The 14,764-nt window shown below is 38.1% G+C and overlaps 1 protein-coding gene across 4 annotated transcripts; it reads right to left on the bottom strand.

The window, feature by feature from the left end:
• Positions 1–4,899: 4,899 nt before the first annotated feature.
• Positions 4,900–14,749, bottom strand: zgc:112496 (uncharacterized protein LOC541336 homolog). Of its 4 annotated transcripts, none has more exons than XM_059979243.1 (6): positions 14,646–14,749; positions 13,143–13,310; positions 10,373–10,466; positions 7,739–7,898; positions 7,504–7,656; positions 4,900–6,605 (listed from the first exon to the last, which is right to left on the bottom strand). In XM_059979243.1, exons 1-6 carry the CDS (start codon positions 14,675–14,677, stop codon positions 6,430–6,432), a joined length of 783 nt encoding a protein of 260 aa, XP_059835226.1. In that variant the 5' UTR covers positions 14,678–14,749; the 3' UTR covers positions 4,900–6,429. The 4 variants fall into 4 exon arrangements, with proteins under 4 accessions (XP_059835226.1, XP_059835227.1, XP_059835228.1 ...); XM_059979244.1 differs by lacking the exon at positions 14,646–14,749 and adding an exon at positions 14,325–14,636; XM_059979245.1 differs by lacking the exon at positions 14,646–14,749 and adding an exon at positions 14,480–14,630.
• Between the last annotated feature and the right edge of the window lie 15 nt (positions 14,750–14,764).

The following is a 14,764-nucleotide window of genomic DNA, read 5'->3' as shown; positions in this document are numbered from 1 at the left end:
GTTAATGCAGGATTCTTAGTGGTATGGAGGAACAGTATAGCAAAGTAGGATGTGGAAACTTCCAAGAGGGTACAGAAGAGATTTACCAGGATATTGCCTATACTAGAGAGCATGTCTTATGAGAATAGATTGAGTGAGCCAAACCCCCTTCTCTTTGGAGTAAAGGAGGATGAGAGATGACTTGTTAGAGGTGTAGAAGGTGATAAGAGGCTTAGGTAAAACAGCAGGGAAATGGCTAATATGAGGGGGTTTAATTTTAAGGTAATTGGAGGAAAGTGTGGGGCTGATGTCAGAGAAAAGTTTTTTTTTATTACACCCAGAAAATGGTGGGTGCATGAAATACACTACCAGGGTTGGAGGCAAGTACATCAGGGATATTTAGGAGACTCTTAGGTGCGTGGATGACAGAAAAATGGAGGGCTAGGTAGGAGAGAAGGGTTAGATCGATTTTGAAGCAGGCTAATATTGTGGACCTAACGGTCTATACGGTGCTGTACTATGCTCTACTTCCAATAGTACTGAGGAGTGAGGCTTAAGAATTATTATAGGAAATAAAATTAGTTTTCTTCTTCTTGGGACCTAAAAAGAAAGAATATAAAGGAAAGATAGTAAACAGACCAAGATTGTGCAGTGCAGGCCCAAATGAAATTAACTTTTTGCTTAAGTGCTAAGTTCCTACTTCAGCACCTGATTCGAAATTATTCATAATTTAATTAGAAAAAATGTGACTGAATTATTAAGCTTAGATTTTAGAAGCATTTTCTATTTGCTCTGGTTAGTGATAAACAAATGGAAGACATGTTGGGGAACTGAAACTGCTTGACCAGAACCATCTCAGAATCAGAATCAGGTTTAATATCACCAGCATATGTCATGATATTTGTTAACTTTACAACAGCAGTGAAATACATGATAGGTAGAGGAAAAAACTGAGCTACATTAAGTATATATATGTCTATTGAAATAAGTAATGCAGAGAAAAAGAAATAAAAAAAGTAGTGAGGTAGTTTTTGTGGGTTCAATGTTCATTTAGAAATTGGATGGCAAAGGGGGGGGGGGGGAAGCTGTTCCTGAATTGCTGTGTGTGTACCTTCACCTCCTACCTGATGGTAACAATGATGTTACGAAGCCCCGTAACTGGGTCACTTACCAGCAAAGATAGAGATGTCCGTTGAAGTCTGATGGTACTATTTTTAAAAGTACTTATTGATAAAGGGGCACAAAAATAAGATTAATGCAAACATACAGATAATATACATCGTCAATACTAAATCTAAAAGTGCAGGTATCATAATAACCAATAAGAAATAGCTCTATTGTTGTCTAGGGGATAATGTATTGTCCGATGGAAATATAAAAGTCACTGTTAGTTCGTTCAAGCTGCAGCGTTTTGGGTTTAAGAGAGAGACGGTTTAACTTGCCCAGGTCTTTTATGATGCCAATCCTTTGAGTCGGGGAGTTGGTTTCCCCGTTGTTAGCTAAAAGCCATTTTCCATATTACAAGCCACCAGTCCCAGGCAATGGAACTGAACGCACGTGGCCTCCTTCAAATGCCTTCCCGCTATCACGGGAGTGCTAGCATTTCTTCTGGTGCGTCTGAGGGGCTGTTCCCACAGACCCTCCTTTGACCCACAGACATCTACGACTCACAGGGTCGTAGATGTCAATCAGGTTGGGGGTGATGCAATCTCTCCCTCAACCAGCCCACTTTGCCTGAGGGCATCCACGTAGTACAGTCTCCAATCCATAAATTCGCCTTCCGGAGACAATGGCCATGTCCCGTAGCTTTACATCGCCGGGGAACTAGACATTCCGCACGTCTCTCTCATTTCCTGGGCCCCCTGACTCAACCCAACAGTGATCTTGTGATTCTCACAGAGGGGGCTGCAGGCATAACAATGAGAAGAGGGCAAATCCTGGATGATGGGGATCCTTAATGATGAATGCCACCTTTATAAGGCACTGCTCCTTGAGAGGTCTTGTATACTACGGAGGCGAGACTAATTCTGCAACTTTGATTTGCTAAAATGCAAAATATATGGCTGGATTTTCCTCAAATTATATAAGCTTCTGACCCTGTCTTTGAAACGGTTGTGAACAATTGTACTTATCAATGCATACTCCACTTCCAGCTTCAAATGCAACCTTCTGTCTTTCAATCTGAAAATAGAGTGTGCGCTTCCAATTTGTTCTTCTAGGTAAAATACTAACTCTACCTCTTTTTGAGATAGTTTTCAACTAATTTAAATATCAAATTCAAAGTTATTGTCATCTAACTGTACATGCAGTACAGTATATATAGCCAATGAAGCAGCGTTCCTCTGGGCCATAGTGCACCCTCAATATATTTATCTAACACAGCACATAAAATATTACCACAAAAATATGTAAGATTGTTTGCAGCATATTAAGTAACATTTGTCAAATATCAAAGGAGACACTTTCTATTCATTTATTCAGGAACTTAATTAAATCGTCATTCATTTTGGCTTTGTTTTGGATTTCAGAAGGAAATAATTTGTTCATTAGAAATATACTATTGATCTAGCTACAAGTAACAACCAGCTACTCTAATAGGAATGTTTCAAAAGAACAACTTGTTCTAGGGATTCTGAGCTGATATCTTACAAACTTCTTTATAAGTTCTTTCATTGAAAACAAGCATTCATTCCCACTTGCACATGACGCCTCTTCCTCTTTATTCTGCACAATCTCATGATTCGCATACCTAGTACTGTCCATTAAAACTCTTTTGTTCTCAGCACACTTTCCAGCAGCTAAGAAATTTTGCATCCAGATGCACTGTACCATCTGTGTAGGTATTTCAAAATAGAAAGAAAATCAGCTACATAGAATTTGCAGCTAAATTCTGGTGAATCTCTCCTAGCAACAAGTCACCTTACACTGGCCCTAGAATCACAAGTGTATAATATCCAATTACCTTTGTAATTACACTTCAAACAAAGCCAGCCTGACCTGCAATTAACCTGAATATTGATTTCAATAATCCAACATAATTATTTCAATAGTCTACACTCTGGTAGTAGGATTGTACAAGTTGTACTATGTGGTATAATATTCTTGCTACTGTCAAACAGGATATTCATAAGCAAAACATGTCAAAATATATTATAAATGGAATAAAATATTTAAGTCTTGAAATTGTCATGCTGCAAGGAAATAAACAATCAGGCTGTTTTATAAATTCAATAATAAATTAAGATAAAGCCTTTCTGTTCTCAGTTAAATTATACACAGTGCTTTATCAAAAAAAAATCATATGGCAAACTGGGTGCAAACAATGATCAAATAATCAGTAATTTCTCTGGAGAAAAGCTTTGCTATTAAACTAAAATCTTCCATGACTCAGCTCAATTAAGTACATTTAGCCAGAGGGTAGAATTCATTGATACAGATGTCTGTGGAGGCCAAGTCATTGAGGAGGCTGATAGGTTCTTGATTAGTAAGGGCATCAAAGACTATGGGAAAAGGTTGGAGAAACGGTTTGAGAGGGATAATAAATCAGGCATGGTGGAATGGCAGAGCAGACATGATGGGCCAAATGGCCTAATTCTGCTTGTTTGCCTTATGGTCTTAATTACATTAAAATAATTCTCAGATTAGCAGCTTAATACAACTGACATTGGCTTAGCATACATTAAAAAAATTAAGTTGGTGTTTAATGCCATCATGAATGAGTAACTGACATTAAGTAAATGCAAATTTAATAATAAAACAAAAAATGGATCCAATAGCCTCAAGTGCTGAGCATGTATAAACATTGTACACAGCTTCAGCCCAGATATGCTGAGAAATCCATCTCTTTGATCCTTCGTCAGCCACTCTGGCACAAAATGTTGTTGATTTTAATGTTTTAATCATTTCATAATGTATAATTTCATTTTTAAAATTTTATTTGCCACAATCTTAAGTCTTTGTTTCCAAGTACTCCTAGCTTTACAACAATAATTATTTAAGACACATTAAGATCTATTTGCTGCTGAGCCCTCTGTATGTGCATAGCCAAACTTATTAAAACACCAATTTTTTTTTAATAAAGTGCCCATTTTCCTAACTTAAAGCTCATTTCTAAAAGTCTTCTCAAAGGACACAGAACAGGCACAAAAACCTGGTGATTAATTTGATCTGTGGTGCAGTCAGCTTTATAGACAAGGGTCCTTTACACTGCAGTTTTTTTTAAAGTAATGTCAAGGTTTACAGGCACTTGATTTGCATTGTAATTTTGAGTTGTTGCAAACTTGTAGGTTTAAAGTGCTAAAATTCAGATTGTCTTTGGTGCCATTGTGGTCACAGACTGAAGGAAAGGGCAGTCTGTAAATAATTTGATAACTTTTTGCCAGCACTTAACAGTAACTTAATTTTTAGCCACTGATCATTACTTTCTTGATTTAAAAAAAAGTAGAAACACACTTGTCAGACAAGAATAGTTCATTGTTTATAGCTGAGAGTTTGGACGTGGAACTTGTTGGAACAATGTGGACCAGGCTGAGTCTGCCCCCTTCAAGAAAAGTCATTAAATCTGAAGTTCAATCCCACTGATCATGGTAATTAAATTAGATGTAGATGCAAATTGCTAACCACCAATTCCTAATTTAGTTAGAACTAATACTTGCTTAAGAATGCAGCTTATAGTTACAGTTTTCATCTGATTATTCTCTTTGAGTAGGGCCTTGTTTTACTATTGAGTGCAAGATGGCGGGTAGTATTGTCGAATGTTCTGTGAAAGTGTGCTAATAGATATGCCACCAGTGATTCTTCATCAAGACAAACAACACACATGCTTTGCTTGGAATAACTCCCAAATGTACTTTTATACAATGAACTGAATAAAGTTGGTGGGTCACTCAATGTAACAGTCATTGATAAAAAAAATACACATTTTCACAAACTACCACAATTTTATTAAAAAGCACACAGAACCTTATAAAATACTGCAAAATGAGGGTCACCAAAATTAGATTTGTTTTACAAAAGATTCAAGCTAAAAGGGAGGATATATATACTAAGTCAAAACTAATTATTGCATATACCTTGCAGAGCTCCACCGCTCAGGAACACTAGTAATGTTAACCAGCAATTCGAATTTATTAACAAATAGCGGGAGTTAGGAAAGCACACTGAGCAATCAAGGAAAAATATTGAAGCGCTATATACAAAAAGAGGTTTGTAGAGCAGAAAACAGCAGGTAAGGAATTTGAAGAACATAGCAAATGCAATCATAATAAACAGCTTGACTAAAACCTGTTCAGCGCCTGGTGATGTCAATTCTAAGGCTGCAAATTTCTAAAGCATTTCTATAGTTACCTTCAGTAATTCAAAGATCCAGAGACATCTCAGAAATGTAATACAATCATGTAATCTCCCAATGAAAATTATATCGCTATAGCCCATTTCACACATATGTAATCTTCACTTTGTTCATCGACTGCAAACGTGTTTGAAGGGGAAAAAAGATCACAGCTGTCTGATGTCCAAGCAAAGCAAAACCGATTTTAACTATGCAAAATAAATGAGAAAATATTGAAGGTATCAGGAGACATCAATCCATCACTTTGGTTGAACACCTATTTAAATTATATACAGGATTTCTGTCTTTTCTGAAAAATACAAATTTCAAGTTTTAAACCGTACACATTCTCTGATATTAAATGAATGCTTGAAAATCACAACAACTGATTGGTATAAGGACTTTGCCAAATGGATTATTAGCTTCCATAACTGTCCATTCCTAACAGAATGTTTGCTCTGGTTCATCCCTTTGCTGGGTTCAGTAAATAAAATCAGATACAATGATCTGTTATCATTAAATTATCTATGCTATTCTTGGCAATCCACCTCCTCTTGACTGAGCTTTATACTTGCAATTTATAGTAAAACTCTGATGATCCAGCATCATTAGGACCTTTGGTGGCATTGATTTCTGGTTCTATTATTTTACACTTCTATTTCACTTTCTGTTTACATGTTAAGCAGAAATATAATTTTCTAGTGAACCAGGTGAATTTAAAGGAGTGGGAAATTGTATTTATGCAACTTAAATGGAAGCCACCAAGCTGAAACACAGGCACTCTGAACTCCAACCTTAACTTCCAATGTTCCTAATCCCAATATATGTATACAATATATCTCTGACCTAGTGAGTATATAGATCCACAATGGCATGTCTGAGAAAACAATGCCCCATCAATACATAATTGCTATTTATTTCCATACAAGCTTGCATAATCCATTAAGTACATCAACAGATACCACATGAAAAGAATCCCCTTCCAGCAGATTCAACACCTCTCCTTAGTGTATGGTTTCACTGAATTGCTTCAGACTTCAACGTTCATTGTTGCACAGTTTAGGCATTGCAAAACTGCAATTTTTTTTCTTGCAACTTTGATAAAGGGACTGATTTTCTTACTATTGCACTTTCTGTCTTTTCATGGGTCTCACTTCTGTGAGCTTTTCTTTATTTGTCATTTTGTTTTGATGCATGACAGGACTCTCCAGCAATGAGGGTTTGACACTTTTGGCCACAGCCCAGGTCCAGAGACATTGTTCTATTTTGTGCGGTGTCCAGTCATTCACCGAGTCATCTGTAAAAGATGTGTACATTGTTAATAGAATGGCAACGTCAAAATACAGTCATATATATCACACTGACACACACCAACAAGATCAAAGCACTGGATTTAATCACTGCATGACTCAATAGAAAATCTTGCACAAGGAAATGAATTCCAAGATTGTGAATGAATCTCATCAAATACAGTACATTCAGAACAACCTCCTAGATGCATTCTTCTTCATAATTTATAAATTCTGAATCACCATACCCCAAATTTAAGTTATTAATGGACGTTAATAACAGGAGTTGGCTTAATACCGAAAGCAAGAAAACCAAACCTTCATCTGTCTGAAGCCAAATCAGAACTATTGGTCATCCCTTCGTTAATTCTGCACCCATGTAGCTCCTGGTGTACAGAGCGTAGAACACATCTGAAAATGGACCTAAATCAAGATCATCTTGATAACAGATCTATGTAATTAGATCAAGCTTAACCCCAATTTTCCTGTGAATTTTGTTCAATAAAATAATATAAATTTGGGTATGCTAAATTGTTAATCATTTAGCTGAAGAAACGTGTAACCTGCATTAACAAAATGTTTCTCATCATCTTTGAACTCTATGCCTATCAAGTAATTTTAAAGTATACTATTGTAATATGGGAGCCACACAATTTAAATACAAGACTCTAACTTAACATCTTACAATCTGATTTCAAGGTGAGATCACATACTCATCTGACTACTAAATAACAATCTTCACCCTAACTCTTAATTGTCAACTTCTTTGTTAAAGCCACAACATTTATCTTGTGTATTTCACAAAGAATTTAGAAAATTTCAGTACACAAAAACACATTTCCATACGATTTCCTTTGACACAAAATAGTGCATATCTGTGTATATATATATATAGGGAAAACTTACTTGTATTGAGTTGTTCTACACACTCCCTCACCTTGTCCAAGTAAAGGATGTAGTGCTTAAGTGTGTATTTAATGGGAACCAAGCCTGGAATTGACTCTACTGCTTCGTCAGCCATGAAAGCAGCTTCCTGAGGAGCACCAGTAACCAACACAGCTAAGCACAAGAGAAAGCTTTCCATTAGAATATAAGCGACCCACATGAATAAGCAAAGAAGGTAATGTAAGTGCTTTCTTACCTGATGCGGTGGCAGGTCCCACTGCCTTCAGCTTGGTGAGCTCCATGACTGCAGCCGACACATCAGGAAGCAGCTTGAAAGCTTTCCTCGTGCATGACTCCACACTGCTCACAGAGTTACTTGCAACCATCTTCTGCAGCATTGGACGGAATTTGCCTCTCTATCAGAAATTAGGCACAGGGGAAGAAAAGTCATATCAGTAGGCGTGATCCCACTGCAAAATTACAAATCTAAAGGTCTATAGAATAAACTTTACATCTGTAATGGACGATTGCATGAGCAACATTGTGTCTGTGCTCACAGCACTTACATCAACCAAGTTGCTAATCTAGAAATGATGCGATCAAAAATAACGCACTCTTCCTTTTGGACTAAACTCTACACTTGGGATAGAAATATATTAAAATGGATATGAGGAGTTCTCCACACTAGAAAACAGGTAAAGTCAAACCATTAGGCCATTCAATCCTTGAAGCCTATTCCTCCATTCAATAAGACTGTGACTAATCACTGATTACAGTAACCTGTTCAAGCTTACTCTCTGTCATCATCTCCAAGAACAATATCCAATTCTTTCTAAAATATATTGTTTAGCTTTAACTGCTTTCTGGTGTAGAGAACTTGACAGATTCATCTGTCTGAGGGAGAAAATTTTCTCATCATCCTCAGTCTTAAATGGTGTACTCCTTATCTAGCATTTGGAACATTCTTCCTGTATTAATCTGTCCAATTTTGTTTGACTTTATTGAGATCCCCTCTCATTCTTCTAAATTCTAGTAATTTCAACCCTGATTGATCGACTGTCTTCAGACATTAGCCCTGCCAGCTTAAGAATCAATCTAATGACCTTCCCTGAACTCTCTCCATAGCAAAAGTATCCTACCTCAGATAGAGAGATCAAAACTACACACGATATTCAAGGTGTAGTCTCATCAAGACCATGTAGAATTACAAAATTACCCCTGGTCTTACAGAGAATCCTCTTGCCAAGAAGAGCAGCATATCATCTGCCGTCTCTTCCTGAACCTACATGTTTAACGTCAGTAACCCTCAGGTCTGTGTTGCACTTCCCCCTTTCCTAACCTATCTCCAGATGATATCTGCCTTCCTGTTACTGCCAACAAATGAGATAACTTCATATTTATCCATATTATATAGCATCTGTTATGATTTCACCCACTCCCTCAACTTCCAGATCAACTGGACCTTTTCAGCATCTTCTTTAATGCTTGCCTCCCATCAGCTTTCTGCAAACTTGCAGTTCCCTCATCCAAATCATTATTATATGTGGCGGATAACTGTGATACCAGCACCAGTCCTGTTCAACCCACTGGTCACTATCTGCTACTTGGAAAGTTTATTCCTATTAACCAAACAGATCTCTATGCATATAAATAGCTTAAGAAATATCAGCATTTGTTTTGCACACTAATTTCTCATATAAGACCTTACTGAAGCTTCCTGAAAGTCTATATTAGATTATACTATATTAGATCCACTGGGCATTTGCTCTCATCCACTTTGGATCAACTGGCTTTACTCCTATGAATCCTACCACAACTAGCCTTCAATAATATAATGTAATTCGAATTTGGTGGCAAAAGCATGATAACTGAATGGAGGTGTATCAATTATTCACAGCACACGAGAACGAAGCTCTGTAAGCTGATTTCAGTGTAGCAAATAGACAAAATTCAGGAAAATGGCATTTAACCAATACGAGTTTAATAAACAATCAATTCTTTATTGTAGTTCAAAAACCTGATGTTTCATAACCACAGCCAAAAATCAGACTATTGATTTAGACTACTAAATCTAATATACAGGCAGGTACCTGAAGGTTGCGGAAGATTTTGTTGGTACTCTTTGGAAAAGAGTATTCTATACTATCTGACACGAGAGAAATTTGGGAAAAGATTCTGGGAGGGATGACAGGACAAATGTAATAATAATATACAGAATAATTGAAACAGCAAACTATGTTCCTATTGATTAGTAGGGAAGACCAGTATGCATGTAAACAACTCAAATAGAGTTTTTTGTTGCTCAGATAACAGAACACTACGGGACAAATTTCTAATTCTTGGCAAACCTTTAAATGAGAGTGGAATCTGTACCCGGCAGATATATCATAAAAAAAGATGGGCAAAACATTAGACAATGTGATCTCCTGAACTTGTTTATTAAGAGGTTTTTCAAATTTCCTTTTGTTCATTTGATTGGATTTTGATTTTATTTTGTCTGGAGATGGCTTACCTGCTTTGTGCAAAGATTAACTAGTGACAATAAAAGGCAGGATGTCCTCTACCAACACTATAAAATGTGTCTAGGACGGTACAATGATTAGAGCACTTTTCTAGGGTTTAAATCTCTAATCAAAACCCCTCCAAAGACGCAGCATTGTACTCAGCAGCAGATGCAAAGATTTCAATTTTGATCTCATTTCTGCACAAAGAAAGTGGATTGCACTCCAGGGATACCAACTTATCTCTCTACCAGGTTTAATGGGGGGGGGTGGGGGTAGGAAAAACAGCACAAGCAGAATTCCCCATCTTGAATGCCGAAGAAAACACAAACATGCAGAAATAATCTCAAATTTCATTACATATAGCCAACCCTACCCATTTAACTTACCGTCAGCTTCCACTCCATCAACTGAACCAGCTCAGCATGAGTGAGAAATTTCTCCGTACGACTGCAAACGATTTCTGGTAACTCTTCCTGATACCTTTATTAGAAACACTAAACTTCAGATTGACCACAAATAAGTCAAAGAGCAGGTAAGTTCTCTCATTCTCTACTATAAACCACACACTATTCCTACAGGCATTAAACACTATTAAACACTTTACACATCTATTTACATTGATACAAGTGGTCTTGTGATACTTTATTAATAAACAGAGGGTTGTGCTGGTCTTCCCTCCCACTACCATAAAATATATTGACTGTTAATTGCATTTATAAAGGGCAATTTAAACCTGAATTTATTTATTCAGAGTTACAGCAAGTAATGGGCCCTTACTGCCCAAAGAACCACACTGCCCAGCAACCCACCGAGCCTAATCATAGGACAATTAGCAACGGACAATTAACCTACTAACCAGTACACCCTTGGACTGCGAGAGGAAACTGGAGCACTCGGAGGAAACTCACGTGGTTCATGGGGAGAACATACAAATTCCTTACAGGCGGTGTCATAATTGTACCCCAAATGCCCCAGGCTGTAATAACTACATGCTAACCGCTACACTAATTGTCAAGACTATTTGTTACAAAATAGTAGTAAATTTCAAATCCTATCCCAAACCATTCTCTTTTCATGTTAAAGGAAAACAGGATGTGGGTGGGAAAGGGGCTACCCAAACTTCAGGAGATGATGAACGCTTTGCTGAGTACCTCCACTCTGTTTATATGTGCTATTTGCTGCTCCCATTTGGTAGTCTCACATTTTCACACTAATCTGTCCATCCTTAGTCTCCTCCACTGCTAGTCTGAGGCCAGAACTAAATTCTACCTGGATAGTCCACGTACTATATAATGGCATTAACACTGAATACTCCCAATATCAGATAACTCGTTCCTGCTCTCCTTCAGATCTACCCAGGTCCTCTCATGCACCCCCCAACCCACATTACTTTGTTTCTCTCGCCTCCTCTACCTTTTCCATCTTCTCACCACCAAGACAAGTCAAGTCAACTTTTATTGTCATTTCAACCTTAACTGCTGGTACAGTACATAGTAAAAATGAGAACGTTTTTTCAGGACCATGGTTTACATGACACAGTACAAAAAACTAGACTGAACTACGCAATAAATAAAAAACAGAGAAAGCTATACTACAGACCTACACTGGACTGCACAAAGTGCACAAAAACAGTGCAGACATTACAAGAAATAATAAACAAGACAGTAGGACAAAGTGTCAGTCCAGGCTTCGGGTATTGAGGTGTCTGATAGCTTGGGGGAAGAAACTGTTATATAGTCTGGTTGTGAGAGACCGAATACTTCAGAGCCTTTTCCCAGATGGCAGGAGGGAGAAGAGATTGTATGAGGGGTGCATGGGGTCCTTCATAATACTGTTTCCTTTGCGGATGCAGCGTGTAGTGTAAATGTCCGTGATGGCGGGAAGAGAGACCCCGATGATCTTCTCAGCTGACCTCACTATCCGCTGCAGGGTCTTGCGATCCGAGATGGTGCAATTTCCGAACCGGGCAGTGATGCAGTTGCTCAGAACGCTCTCAATACAACCCCTGTAGAATGTGATGAGGATGGGGGGTGGGAGATGGACTTTCATCAGCCTTCGCAAAAAGTAGAGATGCTGCTGGGCTTTCTTTGCTGGTGTTGAGGGACTAGGTGAGATTCTCTGTCAGGTGAACACCAAGAAATTTGGTGCTTCACCACACAATCCTCCCACTTGCCCTCCTATCACTTCCCGTCCCCTCCATGTTGCATCTGCCCACTATCTCTCCCTTATTTGGTCATATTCTTCAGCCTTGTTCCTTATCACATTTCACAAACTGCAGTCCTTTGTCATCTCCCAGCCTCTGTCTCCCCTCTTCCACCCTGATTCCATCTGTCAATCAATTTTCCCCTTGCCTGTATGTACCTATCTCTTGCCAGCTCTTGTCCTACCGCTCCACACTATTCTTTCAATCCAAATGAAAGGTCTCAACTTGAAATGTCGCACTGCCCATTTCCCTCCATGGATGCCGCCTGACCTGCTGAAATCCTGTTCTTTTTTTGTTTTAAAATTCATGACCTTAGCTTCAAATCTCTTAAGTGTTTTGCTTCACCCTCCCTAAATTTTTTGTCCTATATGAGTGAGCCTTCAGCAGTATCAACAGAAACAACTCTCTTTCAGCTGTTTTGTTGGCCATTTCTGAAATACGCATCTTCAATACACTTCATTGTTGTTTCTTTGTCTGGATTCAAAGTTTCTTTATGAACAATTACTTTGAAAATCATTTTACTATTTTATGTGCTCAATAATCCACACTCATCAAACTTACTGCATCCCGCACGCATTTCCAAGGAATATTTTACAGGAGTAAATCAAGCAACTAAAAAGTTTCCAACATAAGAAAACATTATTATTATAAAAAAAAGTTTACAACAGTCAATGCAGCTTCAGGGTCAGGTGTTTCCTTTGTGAAAGGCACTTTCAGCCACCATGACCAAGAATGCAGGAAGTATGAATCCATTGATTGAAGTGAGAATCTGAGAAGCCACAGGTTTGCTTGAACAGATTCCAGTTTTATTTGTGAAGTAGATAACTGTTAATTGCAGAGTTTAAATGCACATACATTGGCCACAATAGAAAAGCAAAACAAAGCAGAATGATCTAAAGACATTTGTCTACCTTTAGCAGATTTGTTTAAATTATTCAAGATCTACCCCTCACCACTTATCCAGTGCAGTCAGCTTGCCTGCTTTAACTCCTTTGGATGCCGTCGCCTTTGCTTTGATGACATCCTTGTAAATTGCAAGGACAGACCTCCATACAGCAGGATCCTTACAGTCATACAGTCTGCCGTTTCCAGACATGGTTTCATGCAAAAGAGGCTTCAACCTGCAGGTTTTCATCAATTTGTTATTTTATAGTGATATCAAACTTGATCAACATTCTCTACTGATATCCATTGATAACCTGGAATGTGTAAGATTTGCTATGTATGAAAAAAGTCTTAAATTGCTCATATCCCTGAAGCACATTGAACAACCAACATTTTTGCAGGTGAAGCTCAAAGTTGAGCAGCATCTGTGGCATGGACGGGGTGGGGCGTGGGGAGGAAGAGAGAGGAATCGTGGATGTTTGGGAGACAAAGTCCAGCATCAGAATTGAACAACTCTTGAACGAAATGTTGAACAAAGTGCAGCCTGGCATGCTGCACAAATTATGGCATATGTGCAGTTTTCCAGATCAGAAGTTAAACTGAGATTCTACTTTCTTCAAATAAACATTAATAGAGTATAATGCCTGTCCTTGCTGGCTCCTCTAGCACTCTAATTCCCTGTCAACATTACTGGCAAACATATTATCTGATTACTATTAGAATGTTGCTTACTAGAATTTAGTGTCAAATGCCAGCTAGATATTTAAAAGCAAATTATAATACTTTTGCTGCAGAGCAGACTATAAACTGGGGATTATATAATGAAACTACCTCATAACTTCTTTTCCACAAACAGAAAGGAAAAAGTACGAGATGTTCTAGAAGTCTTACATTTATCACATGAGAACAAAAACTCATAAACCGTTGTCATTGAGCAAAATGCAGAACAAAAAAAACTTTGGAATAACATGCACAAAATGTTAGAGGAACTGAATAAGTCAGGCAATATCTATGGAGGGGAATAAACAGTCAACGTTTTGGGCCGAGTCCCTTCATCAGGACTAGAAGGGGAGAAGGGCAGAAAGTTGAAACTGGAAACTCATAATAAAAACAGAAATATTCAAGAAACCGAACAGCAATTGTGTCCAAAGAAACAAAGTTAATGTTTCAGGATAATTAATTTTTCCCCCCAATAAAATGTACTCCTATTTTAAGCCACTTTGTTCAATTTCTTTGTGTTCGGAACTTACAAAACACCGACAGTGGTTGAACATCCAAGCGAATTCTGAGGAAGGAAACAAACTTGAAATTTGTGACAAATTAGGTAAATTCCACTTCAAAGTCAAAGTTGAGTTTATTAGTTTATGCACAAGTAACTGCGAATACGGATACAGTGAACGCTTACTTGCAGGACTACAGGCACGTAGAATCAGATAAGCAGCATTCACAAGAAATACAACTATTTCGCACCAATTACCTGCAGCAACTTCAAGCTACTCTTATCATTATTTAATACCATCGAGTTAAACCCCTTTACACCTCACTCCCCCTCAGTGTGGTCAGCAACTCACCTCCTAGTCGACTCTCGTACGTCATCAAACATGCGCGCTCCCAGATGACGCGACCTACCCCGGTCTGGCGGCGCCGGCTGCCTGACGTCATCAGCGAGCCGCGATGGTGACGTCACCGA

This window comes from Hypanus sabinus, chromosome 9 (assembly GCF_030144855.1).
Source record: "Hypanus sabinus isolate sHypSab1 chromosome 9, sHypSab1.hap1, whole genome shotgun sequence".
Lineage (NCBI taxonomy): Eukaryota > Metazoa > Chordata > Chondrichthyes > Myliobatiformes > Dasyatidae > Hypanus > Hypanus sabinus.
This window is presented reverse-complemented; position numbering and strand designations above follow the sequence as displayed.

Coding starts and splice junctions, on each gene's coding strand:
- zgc:112496 (XM_059979243.1), bottom strand. CDS start 14,677: ATGTTTGATGACGTACGAGAGTCGACTAGGAG. Junction 13,311..14,645: donor GTACGAGAGTCGACTAGGAG/GTGAGTTGCTGA, acceptor GAAAACCTGCAG/GTTGAAGCCTCTTTTGCATG. Junction 6,606..7,503: donor TGTAGAACAACTCAATACAA/GTAAGTTTTCCC, acceptor CATCTTTTACAG/ATGACTCGGTGAATGACTGG.